Here is an 18965-nt window from a genome sequence, read left to right as displayed (position 1 = left end):
ATCCATTCTCATTTGTTATTCCATTTTACAAATTCTACAAATTTATATAACTTTTGTACGAACTGCGGCTGCTGAAAAAATATTCACCTCGGCTCAACCACATCTTCATTCGTCATGCAATCTACAAATTTAAATTGATCTTGAAAGTATTAGTCGCTACTATAAACGTTTCTCTTGCATGGACCAAATGGACAGAAGTAAAGAATTTCTCTAGACCTAATAGATACTGTGATAACAGTTGACTTTAAGACGATCTTTTCAATACACGTATAGAAATATACACAGAAATTAGATACAAATATGTTGATAACAAGGAGGATAATCGTCTAATTATTTGAAGGAAATGTATGTAAATATACGAAAAACAACTGTCAAAAAAAAATTCTTTTTCTATCAATCATACCTTCATTCGGATAACTGACAGATACCGGTAATAAAGATTAACTTCAAAACAATTACTACAAAATTATTAAGTTGTCCAAAAGGAATTAGAAAAATATATACAAGGATTAGATGTAGAAACGAAGAAAGAGATGGCAAGGAGAACAATTTTCAAATTATTTTAAGCGATGTACAACCGCTCTGTGAACTACAGTTATGAAAGGGAAATTAGCCTCCTGTCAGTCAGATGATCATTTAAATTCCGACGATCGTTCATAGATCATGAAAACTCACAACGGTAAGCGATCTAACATAGAAACGAGTGAATTTGGTCGAAGGCGCGATCCGGTGCTCGATTCGGTATTTGCTTCGTGTAATGTGTAACAGCATTGAACGTGTAACGATCGGAACACGGTTTGTGCCCCCTTCCACCTGGACGAAGGCACGATTCCTTCTTGTGTACACTCGCAGCCACGCATACGTACGCACGTGCGGAGGGTACCGACTTACGTAGACGTTGAGCACACACGTGGAAGCCAATTGGAGAGCCAAGACTTGGCCAAGTCTTTATAAGTAGGAGCCATCCGCGTCCTCAGGACTTACTCCCTCTCGAGAACGTGCCACGATCGGCAACCGATTTCCAGAATAGTTCCTGAAAACACGCCGGGCTCGCGTCGCTTACGAGCATCTTGCGGTTCATGCAAGATCGTGGCTGTCTTTAACGTAACTTGAGGAAATCTCGACGTTTTGGAAATCGGAAGGCAATAGCGAGATGAGGAGGACCCGTACGAATTAAAAGGGAAGTCATCGTTGATCCTACGCAAAAAGGTGAGTAAGTTGATCCTTTCTGGGCCCATCGGAACCTTGCAAACGCCCACGAAAATTTACAACTCGATTTTAGAAGACCATTATGTCGAGATATGTCGTGACGTGAGTGATCTATTTCGGACCTGCTGAAAGTGTTACGTTGACAGTGAGTTCTACGGTGTTTTCTGTTTCCCGGTGACAAGATAATTTCTCGGCAAACAGAAACGTTTTCGCCGAAACCTTGTTGTCTTCCTGTTTCTCGAGTGAACTTACGGATTTACGAGTGTAAATCTTACGACGTGATTGTGTTCAAAATACTAGTCGATACTCGACTCGTCGTTGGAAAACAGATTAGCTGTCTCGATTTTTTGCCACGAATTTGAATCATAGATCTGTGAATAGATTTCGTACGCGTCTTTCGAATTACGATACATTCAATAACCGACGTTAGTTTCTCGTCGTTTACCCGTTCGCGCATTTAGCTATTTTTTTTTTTTTAAGTGTCGTAATAATTTTGTATCGATGACGTCAAAATTTATTAGGATCAATGCAGTGCACCATACGTTCTAACATCGAGTCCTTGCATATATCATTGTTAAACTTCGACGCGCTGTTTAATTAATACGCGGCTTTCAATTCGATGAAAGGAAGGTGGATGAAGACATCGACTTCTGAACGGACGTAGCAACGCATTAACACGTTGCTCGGTAACGTGATCTTGTAATTACATTTGAGCAATCTTTTTGGTTACCAAATGCTACTCCGTAATGACGTCATTTATATCGACCGTAATGCATTTTACGAATGGCTTCATGAATAAATTAGAGTAACAGTGTGAATAGTAAGCTTATCTTTTTTGCTTCTTAGAAACTGTGAATCTGTAAATGCTCTTTTATAAGAGAAATATATTTACATTTTTCGGAATTCGAAATAATTATCTCTCCGATGTTCATCGTCGATATTGATGATTTATTATTATTTTCCGACCGTGTTGATTCAGAAATTATTGTTCTTTCCGGATCTTGAACTCTCTGTAATACGTGGTTGGATTTCAAAATCAAAATACTCCTTGTACTACTATGTTTAATATCGTTTTCTACATACAATCACTATATTGATGTAAGAGATTAGAGCAACTGCAGTACAGGTTTTAATAAATTAAAACCGATGCGAATACGATGTTGAATATGCACTTTACCGGCTGCTATTGTGTTCGCAGTTGTTTTCCACTACAGCGCAAATAAAATGATAAACCATACGGTATTTTATCAAGGGAAACATCGACAGTATAAGATAGCTCGATCTGAAATACGTTTGTAGCCTATATTTCTATCAACGATTTCACTATTCTATGGTGTCATTATTATCTAGATCGTTTCGATTTTCTGCGAAAATATCACGAGACTGTGCTTTCCATATTTTAACATCGAAACTTATGCAAAATCTTTCAGTTCCCAAACTTGTTCTCACGCACTTGTTAGATAATGATAATTAGTTTGCGAATATTTATGCACTTATGGGACATTCAAAAATGCAAAAATGCGTATAATGCGCAACAATATACAGAGATGCAAATTTTGCATCTATTACTATATGTAGATGAAACAAAGATCTACTTAGCTTCTTTTTAGAGTCTTTGTAAAAAAATATGAATCCGCATAAATATCCGCAGACTAATTATAATATTTTAGTTTCCTGCCTCTCTTATCAGATCTTTGCACTTGGTTTAATAAATAAAAGAATTCTTTAATGTTTTGAGAAATAGCACTGTGCGCTGGAAACGGAAAATTAAACAGGAAACTGCTATTTACGGAAACGGGAATTTAAACTAAAGAAATTTGTCGACGATAAAAGCGATATAAAATGAAAACAAAAACACGTTGATCGTTTAAAATGATTGAAAGATCGTCGAAGATCAGAATCACAGATTTCTTTCCTAATAATCGCACGCTCGTTCGAAATCGTCGAAAATCGGCATCGTGCGCTTTATACAATCGCTAGAGTCACGTAACTGTTTTACCGGGTTAGCTGACACGATTTACAAAGTTACAACGTGTCGAGTGAACGAACGTGTGCTGGCCGAAAATTCTCAGCTCGATTAACGATTCTCATCGCATCGGTTAGCCGAAAATCGCGAGCTGTTTTTGGATCGGCCATGCATTCCGCTTAACCAGTTGGGAACCGATTCGTCGATCTTGGCATTGAATCATTCGTACGGATACCACACTACGATGCAACTTGCAGCTTGTCCCCGACATTGCTTCGTCATGGTCTTCGCGTACCCGTAAATGGAGCGTTTTAGCAAGGCTGCCAAAAAATATTTTTGGACCTAGAGTAATCGGCTAAGAGCTATTGAATATAGATAAGAAGGAAGCGATTAATACGACGTGTGCTTCGTAAGATAATCATCGAGTGCATATTACGAAGGTTACGCGCGTTCTTGAATTTTCAGCTTGAGTTATCCCTTTCGCTATTAAGATTTCTATATATATATACGTAACGTGGCTACAAAACGCATTCACGTTCTTCTTTACCTTTGGAATGAAACATTTTTCTGCCAGATTTTACATTTCCTTTTCGCGTACGATACAAAGTCTGGGACAAAGTTAAGCGAACATATGGTGGAAGTACATAGACATCAGTGGAGTTTAATCGAAATAGTATCAACATTATGTACTTAAAGATTTATTTATTGTATATCCTTACGATACATAGATTATTTTGGGAAATAATTCTAATTAATCTTTTTATCCTTATTTCAAACAAGCTGTATTTAACGAAACTTCATCGATACGTATTTCCTCTACCTGTCATTTGTTTTCGTTTCTGACTGTATATTTTCTATTCGTTGTCATAAGTCTATTCTGCTATTTACGGATGATAAATGGAGTCAAATTTGAGGTGTTTGCATAGTAGGAAGTTCAAACAATTCAAAAGTCAGACGATCAAGAAGATTTAATCAAAGTACTCCGTCGTATTAATTGACAGTTCTCGATAATAGTGTTACGATCTCATAAATTCTTAAACTTCTTTTTCCAATCCCCTACACCATGGCATTACACCATAACAAGTTATACAAGTCGTAATGTAAACATTCGCGCGCATATTCACCTTTGTGCAAAGAAAAATTGCTTCGAATATCAAAGATACTTGCAGCTCGAAAAGTTCCGCAGCGAGAGGGTTAAAAAGCGTCGGCGAATTTCGCTTTCGTGTACCTGTCGTCACTCGTGTTCCTTCAATTGATCATGATATTATATGGGGTACGTAACTCTGAACAGAATACAGAGTCGCAAGGTGCAATAAGTAAAATGCATTATGCACAAGATACGGATGCACGCGATGCTTTTTCACTCGCTTTAACGATCCATTCTTCCCGGGTTCGCGATAAAAACTAGGTATCCGCGAAGGACATTCCACCAGACACGGTTCACGAGCCGGAGAGTGGAGTTTTTCTCGCGTCGACGAGTTTATTTCATTGTCAGGTGCAACGAGAGGCCGATTAAAAATGAATCGCGACGCCAAGAAAGCTGGAGCGCGTTATTTCGCTCGTTGCTTAATCGACGAATCGCTTAAGGCTTTCGCAGTTCCCTTTCTCGTCCAACTTGCCACATCCGTATAAATTTCAAGATAGAATGTCGTACGCGATGCGATAAAATGACAAAAGTGATTAAAAAGCATGATTTCTCGTAACAAGGAATCTGTGGCGGCATACTTTCCATTATTAACGAGACTTAAACGATCGGAGATTTAATTGAATCACGACCTTGAAAGATTCCAGAATTCCGATTAAAAGCCGATTTTCCATCGACAAAAGAAAAATCCCGCGCACTGACTCACGCTATTATTCAATGATGTTCTCCTTGTAAAGAACGAATCTATTCAACGCTGCCACTGCTGTGGCACCGGCTGCAATTACGATTATACTAAACGATCTCCTCGAGAACGCCGCTGTTTTCAATGTCCTTTAATTAACCTGAATAGTAACCGACACCTGCCACGTTGTATAACTATTATTCAGAATAGAGGAATCGCCATTAATAAATTCTCAGGAAAGTGGGAAACATCGATAGCGTGGAGAGAACATCGACAACGATATCAACAACAGATTCATGCTTCGAGGAAGGAAATTCAATTAGTTTTACATTGAGCTACTTTATGCAACAAATCGTTTAAGGATAGCTGTTATTTATTAATAGTTCCAAACAAGGGCCATGTTTTATGATCGACGTTCTCTCTCTCTCTCTCTCTCTCTCTCTCTCTCTCTCATTGATTCACTCGGCTGTAATTACGCTCTATTTACGTCGACGTTAATATCTCGACAGGATTTCTCATTTTCTCGGTGGACAGGCATCCGCGGAGCCTTGAACCTCGGTGAGGTCCGCATGCGATGCATGATAAATGTACGGTTAGCGTTGGAAGGTGGATTGCGGTCGCAAATAAGGGAGATAATGAAAAAATGAAGAGGACGGTGTAAGCGGCTCGTGTGGGAAGGCTTGCACGTGCAATTTACAAGTATCCCTTTAATTGCGAGCCGCCGTGGATACGATTACCTTCGGCAACAGACGCGTTTGCCGTGGCGAGTTTGAAAGGTGTTTTGTTTTTCGCGCGTCGCAAGTCACCGACGCTGAATACCGTTGATCGGCTTTCATTCGTTTCGACGAGTATAAGAAAGAAGAGTCTCTGCTTCCGTTTGATATCGTTATCGTTGATTAGAAAAGAATCTTCATCCATTCTTCTGTGTCTCTCGTGAAAACACCCATTTCATTGGAAAATGGAGAAGCTGGTTGAGTACAAAGTGGTCGTTTCGGGTCAGACGTCGAGGCGATAAATCTCGTTGAATATAAGAAGCGTCTTTGCTTTCGATCGATTTTTTTTGAAACTCAATCGTCTTTCGTGGAAATAAATTGGTCGAATAATAGAGAACTCGGTTAAGTAGAATGTTCTATCCGTTCTATGTCAGACTCATCAGGCTGTTAATGGAAGAAAATGGAATCTCTGTTTTCAGTTGTTATCGTTACGATGAATAGAAAGGAAGCTCGATCGATCTTTCATGTCTTTTGTGAAAATAGATTCGTTTAAAACGGATAGTTCGGCTAAGTAGAATATGATCGTCGCAGGTCAGACTTAGATCGATAAAGAAGAATCTCTACTTCCAATCGTTGTCGTTACGATAATTATAAAGGAATTTCGATCGACTTTCTGTTTCGTTCGTAGAAGTAGGTTGGTTGAACTGTGAAAAGTTCTGTTAGGTGGAATGTGATCATTCCAGGCCAGACGTATTAGACTGAGAAATTCGATGGTACGACCGTCAGGTTCTCGAAACGAGTGCCATGATTTAATCACCACTCTGATTCTAACACCATTGTGCATCGACGAGGATGTGAAAGAGAGGGAAATCGTGGAATTGGTGGGAGAAGAGACGACCTTGCGACTTTCCATGGCAAGGCTGCTCTTATTGCAGCGAGGATACCATAATAACAGTTTAGGTTCACTGCACCGGCTCGCATCGGTGCTGCTTCTTCGTCAGGATCCGTTCTATCCTCTTAATAGCTTCTCTATTATTTATCCGCGTTCCTTCGGCCGTTTACAAACTGGTTCTATGAAATATACAGCGAGCGACAGCTTCTTCGCTTTCGTACACTTAGAATTCCACGCGCTTGTCGTTCTTTTTTCCTTTTTTATCTCCCGTACACGTGTTTTCTTTTCGATCTTTTATCGAACTTTCCTCTCTATCGAACGGCAAACTGGATGGTTGCGACAAACGGTGCAATTCCACGCCAAGAATTTCGCTTTCGAACTACGGCATTTATAGCTTCGAAGAAGAGATCGGTCGTCGGTTTCCGTTCAGATCAAGAACTGGTTCGATCAAACTGGTCATCCCAACGTCTTCAAGGACTTCGTTCTTACATCTTACGATCTTCTAGAACTTACGGATACCGATCCGTTTCAACGAATATCCAGTTTGATCCACGGTAAAATTCCACGAAACACCTTTGCTCTCTGCAATGATTACTATCAGCGATATACGTTTATTCGATTGGACATAAAGGACGACAAAGGACGGTTTTCTACATCTCGTCTCGGTCAATTAGTAATTTTCCCTCGATTTTTCTAATTCTCACGCGCGAATTATCCGTAAGGATAACGATACGACTAACGTCGATGTACACGTCGATTTCTTGAATTGCGAGCCGCGATTTATTAGACAATTGACTTTAATTCGAGGTCATGCGTTTCGAGCACATAATTACGTATCTGCATTTTCTGCCGCTATTAGCGTCCGTGATTTTTATCAGGAAATTGGCACGCCATGTTCACGTTGCAAATATATTTTCTTCGTTGAAAGAAAGCAACGAGAAAGGGAAGAGAGTGGCAATCAATGAAATCGAAATTACACGAGAGATTGCGCCAAGTGTCATCTTCGTTTCAACGATTTTCTTATTTATTCAAGTACACTCGTGCTTACATTTTTTTAAACTCACTCGAGAAAGTATCGATTAGATCGTTACCTCGATGGTTGGAATTCGAAATGTTTTAGCTTCCGGGTGCCTTTGGCCCGTGAAACCGTTAAATCACAGGCCCGGCGAGAAGATGTACTATTAATGATACGTTTCGAGTTGTTTGCCTCTTCGCGAAAGGTACCTCTTAGGTTATTTCAAAGTGTCCATCAAAAGAGCTACACGAAATTCCTATGAATATTCAAAAATCGTTCTCGAAAGACAGAACCCCGAATTAGTTTTCATAAGATGCACGTATGCAGTCTATAATTCGGCAACCTTGCAATCTTTGTAACTAAAATGTACTTTGAAAGCCAAGTTAATTGGTCCAGAGAATACTCGAAGATGCAGCTCGTCCTTGAAACGTTTCGAGTCTTCTTCGAGCTCTCTTATTCCACTTACAACCAACAACAGCAGGTGGCAGAGTGGCTGGAAACGTTTTATAAATAAGTCGTGCAACTTCTTAATGACCTGTCGTTATCTTACGCTTCTTTACGCAGTTGCGTAGTTTCGACTTAACTGTTTATTTATGCAGTTACACGTGTGTTTGCATATTGGCAACCTAAGTAGCTATTAGTTGCTGTCGATGCATTGTTAACGAGAAACGATTAATCCAGTTATAAATTACTGAATGACAACACGTCAAACGTTTTGCTTATTTAACAATTATTAGTTTGTTTTGCAAGGTTTTCCGAGTTTAGAAGTTGATAAGGTAAGTCAAATTGATTTGTAACAAAGTTCTATGATATATAATATGTGTGATAGATATATAGTGTACTACATCGACCGCTATGAAACTAGAGTTACATCATTTTTTAAACCGCGTATCTTTCTCGTCAGAAGTGTCTTTATTTTAGTTAATAATGCCTAGACTGTGAATATTTATGGAAATTTATCGTTTTACGAAGTCAAGCAAGGAATATGGATATTTTTATATATTCTTTTACCCTTTAATTTCTCACAAGCACGTAAAGATTTGCAATCTACGGGTCCAAATAGGAAAAGATGTTACATAAACATAGATCTCGTAAGATGTGATAAAGGAGATATGACAAGAAAATGAAATACGAGGGAAACAGTAAAGAGCTTGCGATTAGGTTATCGCGATACAATATAGAAATGGATCAGCGATATTTATGTCGGTCTACAGCTAATTGCGGAAGTAGTAAACAAAGTGCGTATCTGCGTAAACAGTCGGGGCATTTCGCTAGATAGTCGAGCAACTTACCGATGGTACTGGCAGATATTAGCTTTGAGATCATTGACAACATCAAATAGTAACATCTACGTTACATCGCAATAATCGCAAATTCTTCACCGTTCCCTTTGTATTTCGTGTTTTTGGCATAAATTTCTGTAACATCTTAAACCACCTATGTTTATACAACATTCTTCCCTCATTTAGATCCGTAGAATATACCAAAAAAGATTAGACCGTTAAAATCTAAGACATGCTGTATAAGTAGCGTAAACTTAACAATTGCAACGTACCATATTATAAATTGAAATAATTGCCTCGACGCAACGTACGCATCGATAGCAGCAGATGTGTTAGTTCAGTGGATTCTATGTTCCGCAACCATATGATTCTTCGTCGCCAAACCGCACCGACCGATCGGGAAACTTTCTTCGAAAGATGTAATTGCTTCGATCACGGGAACGTTCAAAAAGTTTCAGACGAATTCTTCTTCATCGATTCTGGAGCATTTGGTCTTCCGATGAAGTTGCTTGAAATGCGGCTCTCGAAACGTAATCCTTCTGTTTTTCGCGCGACTCTCGAGGGATTGGGAACATCGTCTATACGGGATGCGACCAATTCGTATTCAAAGCACGGATCTCGTGCAAACGGGGCCTGAACCCTCGCCGCACGAAATGTTTCATTCAACGAGGAAAGGTTCTTCGCCCAAATCGCACGGGCCATTTGCGGTAAATCGAATGGCAAGTGGATCACCGACGACACAAATCCCCGACCTACTCGTTTCACTTGGATATCTTAAAATATCGTATTCATAAAATCGTCGTCTCGGCTGCATCGAAATTTCCCCTTAAAATTCATCGTTTCATTATATAATACTATCTGTTTCGTTGATCGAAGTTGTCAGTCGTTGGAAGAGAGATCGTTTAATAAAATGGAGAATTGTTCATTATCATAGAAATAGATAGATATCATAGAAAATTATAGAAAATATATAATCCTTGCATCGTGTAGGGATACTTATGCAAATTCGGTCTTTTTTATCAAGATGGCTAAAGAGAGATCTATTTCGGTTACTAAACTATACTTCATAACGAGTATTATACTTTGAATATCTTACACAATTTTGAATATTATGTGCATTCTATAGGTTTCTCTATGTGCATGTAAATTTCACACAAATGCATAAACATCCCCGGCCTTTGATATCTTTGACAGTTGAAATACACGACAAATTCTCCAAATTTTATTTTACGCTAAGGTAATTGACCCAAATTTACGCTTCCGGGGCGTGTCGTTTAACTCGACAGAGTTAATTAATAGCACGCGATTTATCATAGTGTGATAAACGGCTTCCATGTGACACAACATCTCACAAACCAGTTCCTATTTCGGTTCAACCGAGTGCGCTCCAATGTCACGATCACCAACACTGACATTGACGCTGTCGACGTTATGTCACCGCACTCTCTCCTCTTCTCCCATTCCACAGTGAACATGGAGAAGCCGCATTCTCAAGTTATGTCACTTGCAGTTCATGCAATCCTCTTCCCACTCTAACCAACGAGGAGAAAGGACAACAGAGCGGCGTGCCGTGCGTGGTCTGGTTAGATTTACCTTTTCGACGCATAGCTTTCTCCCCTTCTACGACTCTTACTTGCTCCAACACCTTCGTCCAAAACTTTCAGCCCGTCAGAATTTATCGTTCCTCCTTTCGACGACTACGTACTCGGTAGTACGCGGTGCATCCCGACCAGCCGTAGGTCGCGTACGATGCAATTCGTTATTCTGTTATGCAGGATCGCTGCGAGTGGTATTTATGGCACTGGATCCAGTGCGCCTTGCTTCATCCGGCGAGTGTTGCACGTTGCGTATAGGTGCAGGTCCTACAGGGGCAGCAGAAACGAATAAATAGCCAGGATGATTAACGACGCGAAACTTTCAAGACCTAATCGCTGACGTTGAACCTCGAAGTGATTTATCTTGATTCAAATATCGATCCTTCCGTCTACGGATAACCGACCGAAGGATTGGAATATATACAGTGTCTGGCGAAAATATTCGCACACTTGCTATAGAGAAATACGGGTTTCTTATGAAATTCGCAAGTGATCATTTTTTTATGATAAAGTCCTCAAATATCTTCGTAAGCCACTGTATATTCTCCACGGAGGGATTGCAAAGCGCATAGACCTCTGTCAGAATGCATTATTCCATAAATTTATCTAGTCGTAAGTTTAAAACGATGGGACTCGGTGTAAGTTGACAGTTTCTTCGGTTTATCGCGATGTAAAGGAGAGGAAGTCGGTTACCTACGGCTTAGTGGAAAGAAAGCAACCTACAGCTTGATTCGCAATCTGCACCTACACGCGAGAATCGTATATATTTCACAGGCGGAGCTGCGTCGTCAGCGAACGTTGTCGATCGTCTGACAGGTTATCGATACGTTTAAAAATCATAGACAAAGTGCTTCGCTCCTTGTTGATTCTATCAAAGAAATTTTATTACGATAGACACGTTGTATGAATGGTTTTCGAGACGAACGTAAAATGCTGCCAGATTTTTCGTTTGTTAGAGCTTGATAGAGTAGAAAGAACAATGGCGGGCAAAAGGAAGTTCAAAATTCATAATTGCGTATAATAACTACATTACATTTAATTGTTCTTGACAGTTACTACAAGTGTTTTTTCTAAAATTATAGCGTCCTTTTTGTACCCTTTATCCTGCAAACTTCCTTCTGTCCTCGACTGTATACAAACACCTGCAGAAATCCATTATAAATATATTACGCGCGTTATACGAAAAGTAATGTTTTTCTCATTATCGCTTTATTTTACTTTTTACATTCGTATTATTGCATTTTCAATTATATTTATATCAAGTTTCCTATTTTATTATATTTATTATTATTATATATTTTCTACGTTTTTATAATATCTTACGATTTACACTTGGATTTCGAGTACTGTTACATGATAAACAATTCGAAAGACTGTTAGCTAATAGCAGTAATCAATGCAACGGCTGCATGGAAAGAATTGGTCGCGATGGGGAATTAAGGAATTTGCGATGCAGATCATAGTACGGCACAGCCAAGAAGACACAAGGTTCATTCACTTCTCGTCTTCCTTATTCTATTCACGATGGACGCTGATTTACGGTCTCGGTAAAAAAAAGCTATCGCGTCAAATCATTAAAGGCGCGTCGGAAATCAACGTTAACGTAACTGTACAAGCGAATTCACGATGGGTAGGGTATTGAAATTGTTGTTGTAGCACGTGGATTTTTGTCGAAGAGTGGAACGATGAAATAAATCGAGGTCGAAATGAGAATCGTTTGATCCTGAGCCATCGATGATGCTTGAATTATTCCAGCCAAGGTCAAGGGACAGTTAGAATCCTTTCGGTCGGGGAAGATTGGACGTGTGCCAAGCAGTACGTAACTGTTCGACTGCTTATCTTTGCTGGTTTATGCGAAATTTTCAACCGAGGAAATCCACGCCTCTCGCCCTACAAAACGAAGTAGACTACGTCATGTTCGGCTATCCCGTTAAAACTATGGAGATTTAAACGCCACTGGATTTAAATTTATGAACGCCGTTGATTCTTCGCTAGGAAATCGACAAAATTAACATCGGTTTCTAACAATTTTATTGATATGAATTATTTCATTTTCAGACACGGTGAACCGAAAACATGTGGGCAAGTCTACATACGTTAGGCGTTTTGATAGCGCTGATCTCGCCGACGTTAGCTGATATTGGTAAGATCCTTTTCATTGATTCGAAATTTGAACTTTAAACTAGTTTGTAGTATTCACGGTTCGCAGTCGAAGTTGGCATGAATGGTTTGAAGGACCTTTTAGGAGATGCACGAACTATCTATTTTCTTGACAAGCCCATTTACAGCGCGGCTCACGGACGCGTGATACGCTTACCGATTCCATGGTGCATTGCCATCATTTTTATTTCTCCGTCATCTCAGTCAGCAACGTTGTTGTCCGCTGTGTCTTCAAACTGGTTTCGCGCGAGACGCGTGGCCTTGACTGCATCGAAGGAAACTTACTTAAAGAACTTTACTAATGTAAAATTCTTTATGTCTACGTATCGCGAATTCAGACTCGAATATTCCACATTCCAATGTTAATTTTTTTCACAAAAGAAACGTAAAAAGTATCAAACGATCGAGTAAAATTTTCTTTGAATTTACAAAACCTATTTTCTGCCTATTATTATTTATAATCATTTCTATTATTTTAGCAAAAGGTCTGCCCTCGATACATCTGCCCTTGCCACATCTACCGAGTGGTTTCATGTGCATTGAAGTAGGATATCATGCCGATCCTAGCGACTGTAGAAGATTCTACCGATGTGTCGATTGGGGATTCGGAAAACCGCTGCAGATCTTTCAATTCGAGTGCGGTGTTGGAACAGTATTCTCGATGCGCAGGGGTAACATCTGTACTCTCCCCAACGACAGCGATCGCCCAGAGTGTGGTGGAAATATCATAAACAACAATAATTCGACTACGACATCTCCGACTACAACAGGAACATGGGCGACCAATGGAACTGTTACAAACGATATACTGCGAACAACTTCGAAGACTACTACCACAAGTTTATCAACAAGTAGTAACCAATTTTCTGCAACAAGCGGAAAACCAGAGAATGATCAAGGTCGAGGACGATGCGTTCAAGAAGGATATTTTGCTGATTTGAATAACTGTAGAAAATTTTATAGATGCGTTGAAGAAGGTTCTGGAAACTTAGTAAAGTATGAATTTGAATGTGGAGTTGGTACGGTCTGGGATCCAGATATACATGGATGTAATCATCCTTGGGCTGTATCACGAGAAGATTGCAAGGAAGGATCAGGGACAGCCGCTACTGGTAGTGGCGATAATGATGGACAATGGACAAGCGGAACAGGCAGCCCTGGACAACCTGGAGACGCTACTAGTCAAACAGGAAAACCAGATCAGCCGGGAGAAACTACTGGACAACCTGTTTCTCCCGGTACTGCGGCAACACCTGGTACCCCTGGCACTCCGGGGACACCTGGTACTCCGGGCACTCCGGGAACACATGGCACCCCTGATACTTCTGGCGGTCTAGGATCTACTACAACTTCCATCACTTCAGGTACACCTGGCGTCTCGGGAACTCCTGTTACACCTAGCACCTCTGGAACTCCTGGTATACCTGGCACCCCTGAAACTCCTGTTACATCTGGCACTTCAGGAGCTCCTGGTAAACCTGGCATACCTGGGAGCGTAGGCACCCCTATCACTCCAGGAAGTTCTGGTGCCCCTGGCACATCTAGCACACCAGGCACATCTGGCACACCGGGCACATCTGGCACACCGGGTACATCTGGCACAGCGAGCACATCTGGCACACCCAGTAAACCTGGCACACCTGACACAGCTGGCACACCTGGCACACCCGGCATATCCGGAAACCCAGGCACTTCTAGCGTTCCAGCAAGTCCTGAGGCCCCACACACTCCTGGCTCACCCGGCGCTCCCGGTACTCCTGCCACACCTGGAATCCCAGGTAGTCCTGGTGCCCCAGGTACTCCTGGCTCACCTGGCACACCTGGTACACCTGGCACATCTGGTACACCCGGCATACCTGGAAACTCAGGCACTCCAAGCATTCCAGGCAGTACTGGTGCCCCAGAAACTCCCGACTCAACCGGCACACCTGGTACTCCTGCCACACCTGGCATTCCAGGAAGCCCTGGTGCCCCAGGCACTCCCGGCTCACCCGGCACACCCAGCACATCTGGCACAGCGAGCACATCTGGCACACCCGGTACTCCAGGCACACCTGGTACACCTGACACACCTGGTACACCCGGCATACCTGGAAACTCAGGCACTCCAAGCATTCCAGGTAGTCCTGGTGCCCCAGACACCCCCGACTCAACCGGCACACCTGGTACTCCTGCCACACCTGGAATTCCAGGAAGTCCTGGTGCCCCAGGCACTCCCGGCTCACCCGGCACACCCAGCACATCTGGCACAGCGAGCACATCTGGCACACCCGGTACACCAGGCACACCTGGTACACCTGGCACATCTGGCACATCTGGTACACCTGGCACACCTGGTACACCCGGCATACCTGGAAACTCAGGCACTCCAAGCATTCCAGGTAGTCCTGGTGCCCCAGACACTCCCGGCGCAACCGGCACACCTGGTACTCCTGGCACACCTGGTACTCCTGGCACACCTGGTACACCCGGCATACCTGGAAACTCAGGCACTCCAAGCATTCCAGGTAGTCCTGGTGCCCCAGACACTCCCGGCGCAACCGGCACACCTGGTACTCCTGGCACACCTGGTACTCCTGGCACACCTGGTACACCCGGCATACCTGGAAACTCAGGCACTCCAAGCATTCCAGGCAGTACTGGTGCCCCAGAAACTCCCGACTCAACCGGCACACCTGGTACTCCTGCCACACCTGGCATTCCAGGAAGTCCTGGTGCCCCAGGCACTCCCGGTTCACCCGGCACACCCGGCACATCTGGCACAGCGAGCACATCTGGCACACCCGGTAAACCTGGCACACCCGGCACAGCTGGCACACCTGGCACACCCGGCACAGCTGGCACACCTGGCACACCCGGTATATCAGGAAACCCAGGCACTTCTAGCGTTCCAACAAGTCCTGGGGCCCCACACACTCCTGGCTCACCCGGCACTCCCGGTACTCCTGCCACACCTGGCATTCCGGGAAGTCCTGGTGCCCCAGGTACTCCTGGCTCACCCGGAACACCTGGTACTCTTGGCACACCTGGTACACCCGGCATACCTGGAAACTCAGGCACTCCAAGCATTCCAGGTAGTCCTGGTGCCCCAGACACTCCTGGCGCAACCGGCACACCTGGTACTCCTGCCACACCTGGCATTTCAGGAAGTCCCGGTGCACCAGGCACTCCTGACTCGCCCGGCACACCCGGCACATCTGGCACAGCGAGCACATCTGGCACACCCGGTACACCAGGCACACCTGGTACACCTGGCACATCTGGCACATCTGGTACACCTGGCACACCTGGTACACCCGGCATACCTGGAAACTCAGGCACTCCAAGCATTCCAGGTAGTCCTGGTGCCCCAGACACTCCCGGCGCAACCGGCACACCTGGTACTCCTGCCACACCTGGCATTTCAGGAAGTCCCGGTGCACCAGGCACTCCTGACTCGCCCGGCACACCCGGCACATCTGGCACAGCGAGCACATCTGGCACACCCGGTACACCAGGCACATCTGGTACACCTGGCACATCTGGTACACCTGGCACACCTGGTACACCTGGCACACCTGGTACACCTGGCACACCTGGTACACCCGGCACACCTGGTACACCCGGCATACCTGGAAACTCAGGCACTCCAAGCATTCCAGGTAGTCCTGGTGCCCCAGACACTCCCGACTCAACCGGCACACCTGGTACTCCTGCCACACCTGGCATTCCAGGAAGTCCTGGTGCCCCAGGCACTCCCGGTTCACCCGGCACACCCGGCACATCTGGCACAGCGAGCACATCTGGCACACCCGGTACACCAGGCACACCTGGTACACCTGGCACATCTGGCACATCTGGTACACCTGGCACACCTGGTACACCCGGCATACCTGGAAACTCAGGCACTCCAAGCATTCCAGGTAGTCCTGGTGCCCCAGACACTCCCGACTCAACCGGCACACCTGGTACTCCTGCCACACCTGGCATTTCAGGAAGTCCCGGTGCACCAGGCACTCCTGACTCGCCCGGCACACCCGGCACATCTGGCACAGCGAGCACATCTGGCACACCCGGTACACCAGGCACACCTGGTACACCTGGCACATCTGGCACATCTGGTACACCTGGCACACCTGGTACACCCGGCATACCTGGAAACTCAGGCACTCCAAGCATTCCAGGTAGTCCTGGTGCCCCAGACACTCCCGACTCAACCGGCACACCTGGTACTCCTGCCACACCTGGCATTCCGGGAAGTCCTGCTGCCCCAGGTACTCCTGGCTCACCCGGCACACCTGGTACTCCTGGCACACCTGGTACACCCGACATACCTGGGAACTCAGGCACTCCAAGCATTCCAGGTAGTCCTGGTGCCCCAGACACTCCCGGCGCAACCGGCACACCTGGTACTCCTGCCACACCTGGCATTTCAGGAAGTCCCGGTGCACCAGGCACTCCTGGCTCACCCGGCACATCTGGTACTTCTGGCACATCTGGTACACCCGGCATACCTGGAAACTCAGACACTCCAAGCATTCCAGGTAGTCCTGGTGCCCCAGACACTCCCGACTCAACCGGCACACCTGGTACTCCTGCCACACCTGGCATTCCAGGAAGTCCTAGTGCCCCAGGCACTCCTGGCTTACCCGGCACACCTGATACTCCTGGTATATCTGGAACATCGGGCATCACAGGTACTGCGGCCACTAACGGTACCCCCGGTACACCAGCATGGCTTGTCTCATCCAGCACATCTGCATGGTTTGACTCATCCGGACAACCTAGCACCTCAGGATCACCCATATACCTCGGAAGTCCTACCACTCCCGAAATTACTAGTACGACACCCACACCTATCATAACAGAAGCACCCAACACTCTCAGCACTCCAAGCACGCCAAGTAATTACGAAACTCCTCAAACACCAGCAACACCAAGTAGTGGAAATGGAACAACCGCTATAACTGACACTCCTAGTGAATCTGACACTTCAGACACTCCTGGCTCTTCTAGTGAACCCGACACTGCAGACACTCCTGGCTCTTCTAGTGAACCCGACACAGCACAAACTCCTGGCTCTTCTAGTGAACCCGACACTGCAGACACTCCTGGCTCTTCTAGTGAACCCGACACTGCAGACACTCCTGGCTCTTCTAGTGAACCCGACACTGCAGACACTCCTGGCTCTTCTAGTGAACCCGACACTGCAGACACTCCACGCACTAATAATGACCCAGATAATTCAGGCTCCTCCGGGACACCTAATGAATCCGAGACTGCAAGTACTTCTAGTGAACACGATTTTCCAGACACATCTGGTGAATCTGTAACTGACTCCGGTACTGCAAACACATCCAGTTCTCCCGAAACATCTGTTACACAAGCGACATCCGACGGCGAACCTCCTTGTACGCCTGATACAACCAGTAAACCTCCAACTCCCAGGACACCAAGTAATCCCGAAAGTCCTGAAACACCAGCGACACCCAATAGTGAAATTGGATTCCCTCCTACACCCAGTATACTCAGTAAACCCCCAACTCCCAGGACGCCACGTCATCTCAAAACTACTAGAAAACTGACGACACGTAGTAGTAAAACTATACCTCCTCCTACAGCCACAATGGCCAGTAAAGCACCAACTCCCAGGACACCAAGTCATCTCAAATCTCCCGAAACACTAGCGACACCGTGGAGAGAAAGTACACCTCATGCCACACCCACAATGGCCATTAAACCTCCAACTCCCAGGACGCCAATTCATCTCAAAGATACTGGAAAACCGACGACACGCAGTAGTAGAACTATACTTTTTCCTACACCTACTATGGCCAGTAAACTTCCAACGCCCAGGACGCCAAGTCATTTCAAAACTCCTGAAACACCAGCGACACGCAGTAATGAAACTACATCTCCTCCCACACCTGATATGGCCACTAAACCTCCGACTCCCAGAACTCCAGGTCATCTCGAAACTACTGGGTCAACGGTACCCACTAGGATAATGAAACTACATCTCCTCCCACACCTGATATGGCCAGTAAACCTCCAACGCCCAGGGCGCCAAGTCATTTCAAAACTCCTGAAACACCAGCGACACACAGTAATGAAACTGCACCTCCTTCCACATCGGGTATAGTCAGTAAACCTCCAACTCCCAGGACGCCAAGTCATCTCACGGCTACTGAAAAGCGGGCGACACGCAATAGTAAAACTATACCTCCTCCTACACACGCTACGGCCAGTAATCCTCCAACTCCCAGGACACCAAATCATCTCAAATCTCCCGAAACACCAACGACACCGAGTAGTGAAACTGCACCT

At 44.6% G+C, this 18965-nt stretch overlaps 1 protein-coding gene across 1 annotated transcript; it reads left to right on the top strand.

Moving 5' to 3' along the window:
* Positions 1-1142: 1142 nt before the first annotated feature.
* On the top strand, positions 1143-18948 carry LOC100741316 (collagen alpha-1(III) chain-like; the record flags this gene model as incomplete). Its single annotated transcript, XM_033322922.1, has 12 exons — positions 1143-1209; positions 12558-12642; positions 13139-13905; positions 14689-15247; positions 15365-16003; positions 16067-16399; positions 16463-16570; positions 16634-16642; positions 16724-16822; positions 17075-17137; positions 17174-18623; positions 18683-18948. Coding segments are annotated over exons 2-12 (4360 nt in total), but the record flags the coding sequence as incomplete, so codon positions are not given.
* Positions 18949-18965: the final 17 nt, after the last annotated feature.

The sequence above is a fragment of the Bombus impatiens genome, unplaced genomic scaffold (genome assembly GCF_000188095.3).
Source record: "Bombus impatiens unplaced genomic scaffold, BIMP_2.2 scf_0726, whole genome shotgun sequence".
NCBI lineage: Eukaryota > Metazoa > Arthropoda > Insecta > Hymenoptera > Apidae > Bombus > Bombus impatiens.
The sequence above is the reverse complement of the archived record's forward strand: the minus strand, read 5'-3'. Positions and strand labels throughout refer to the sequence as shown.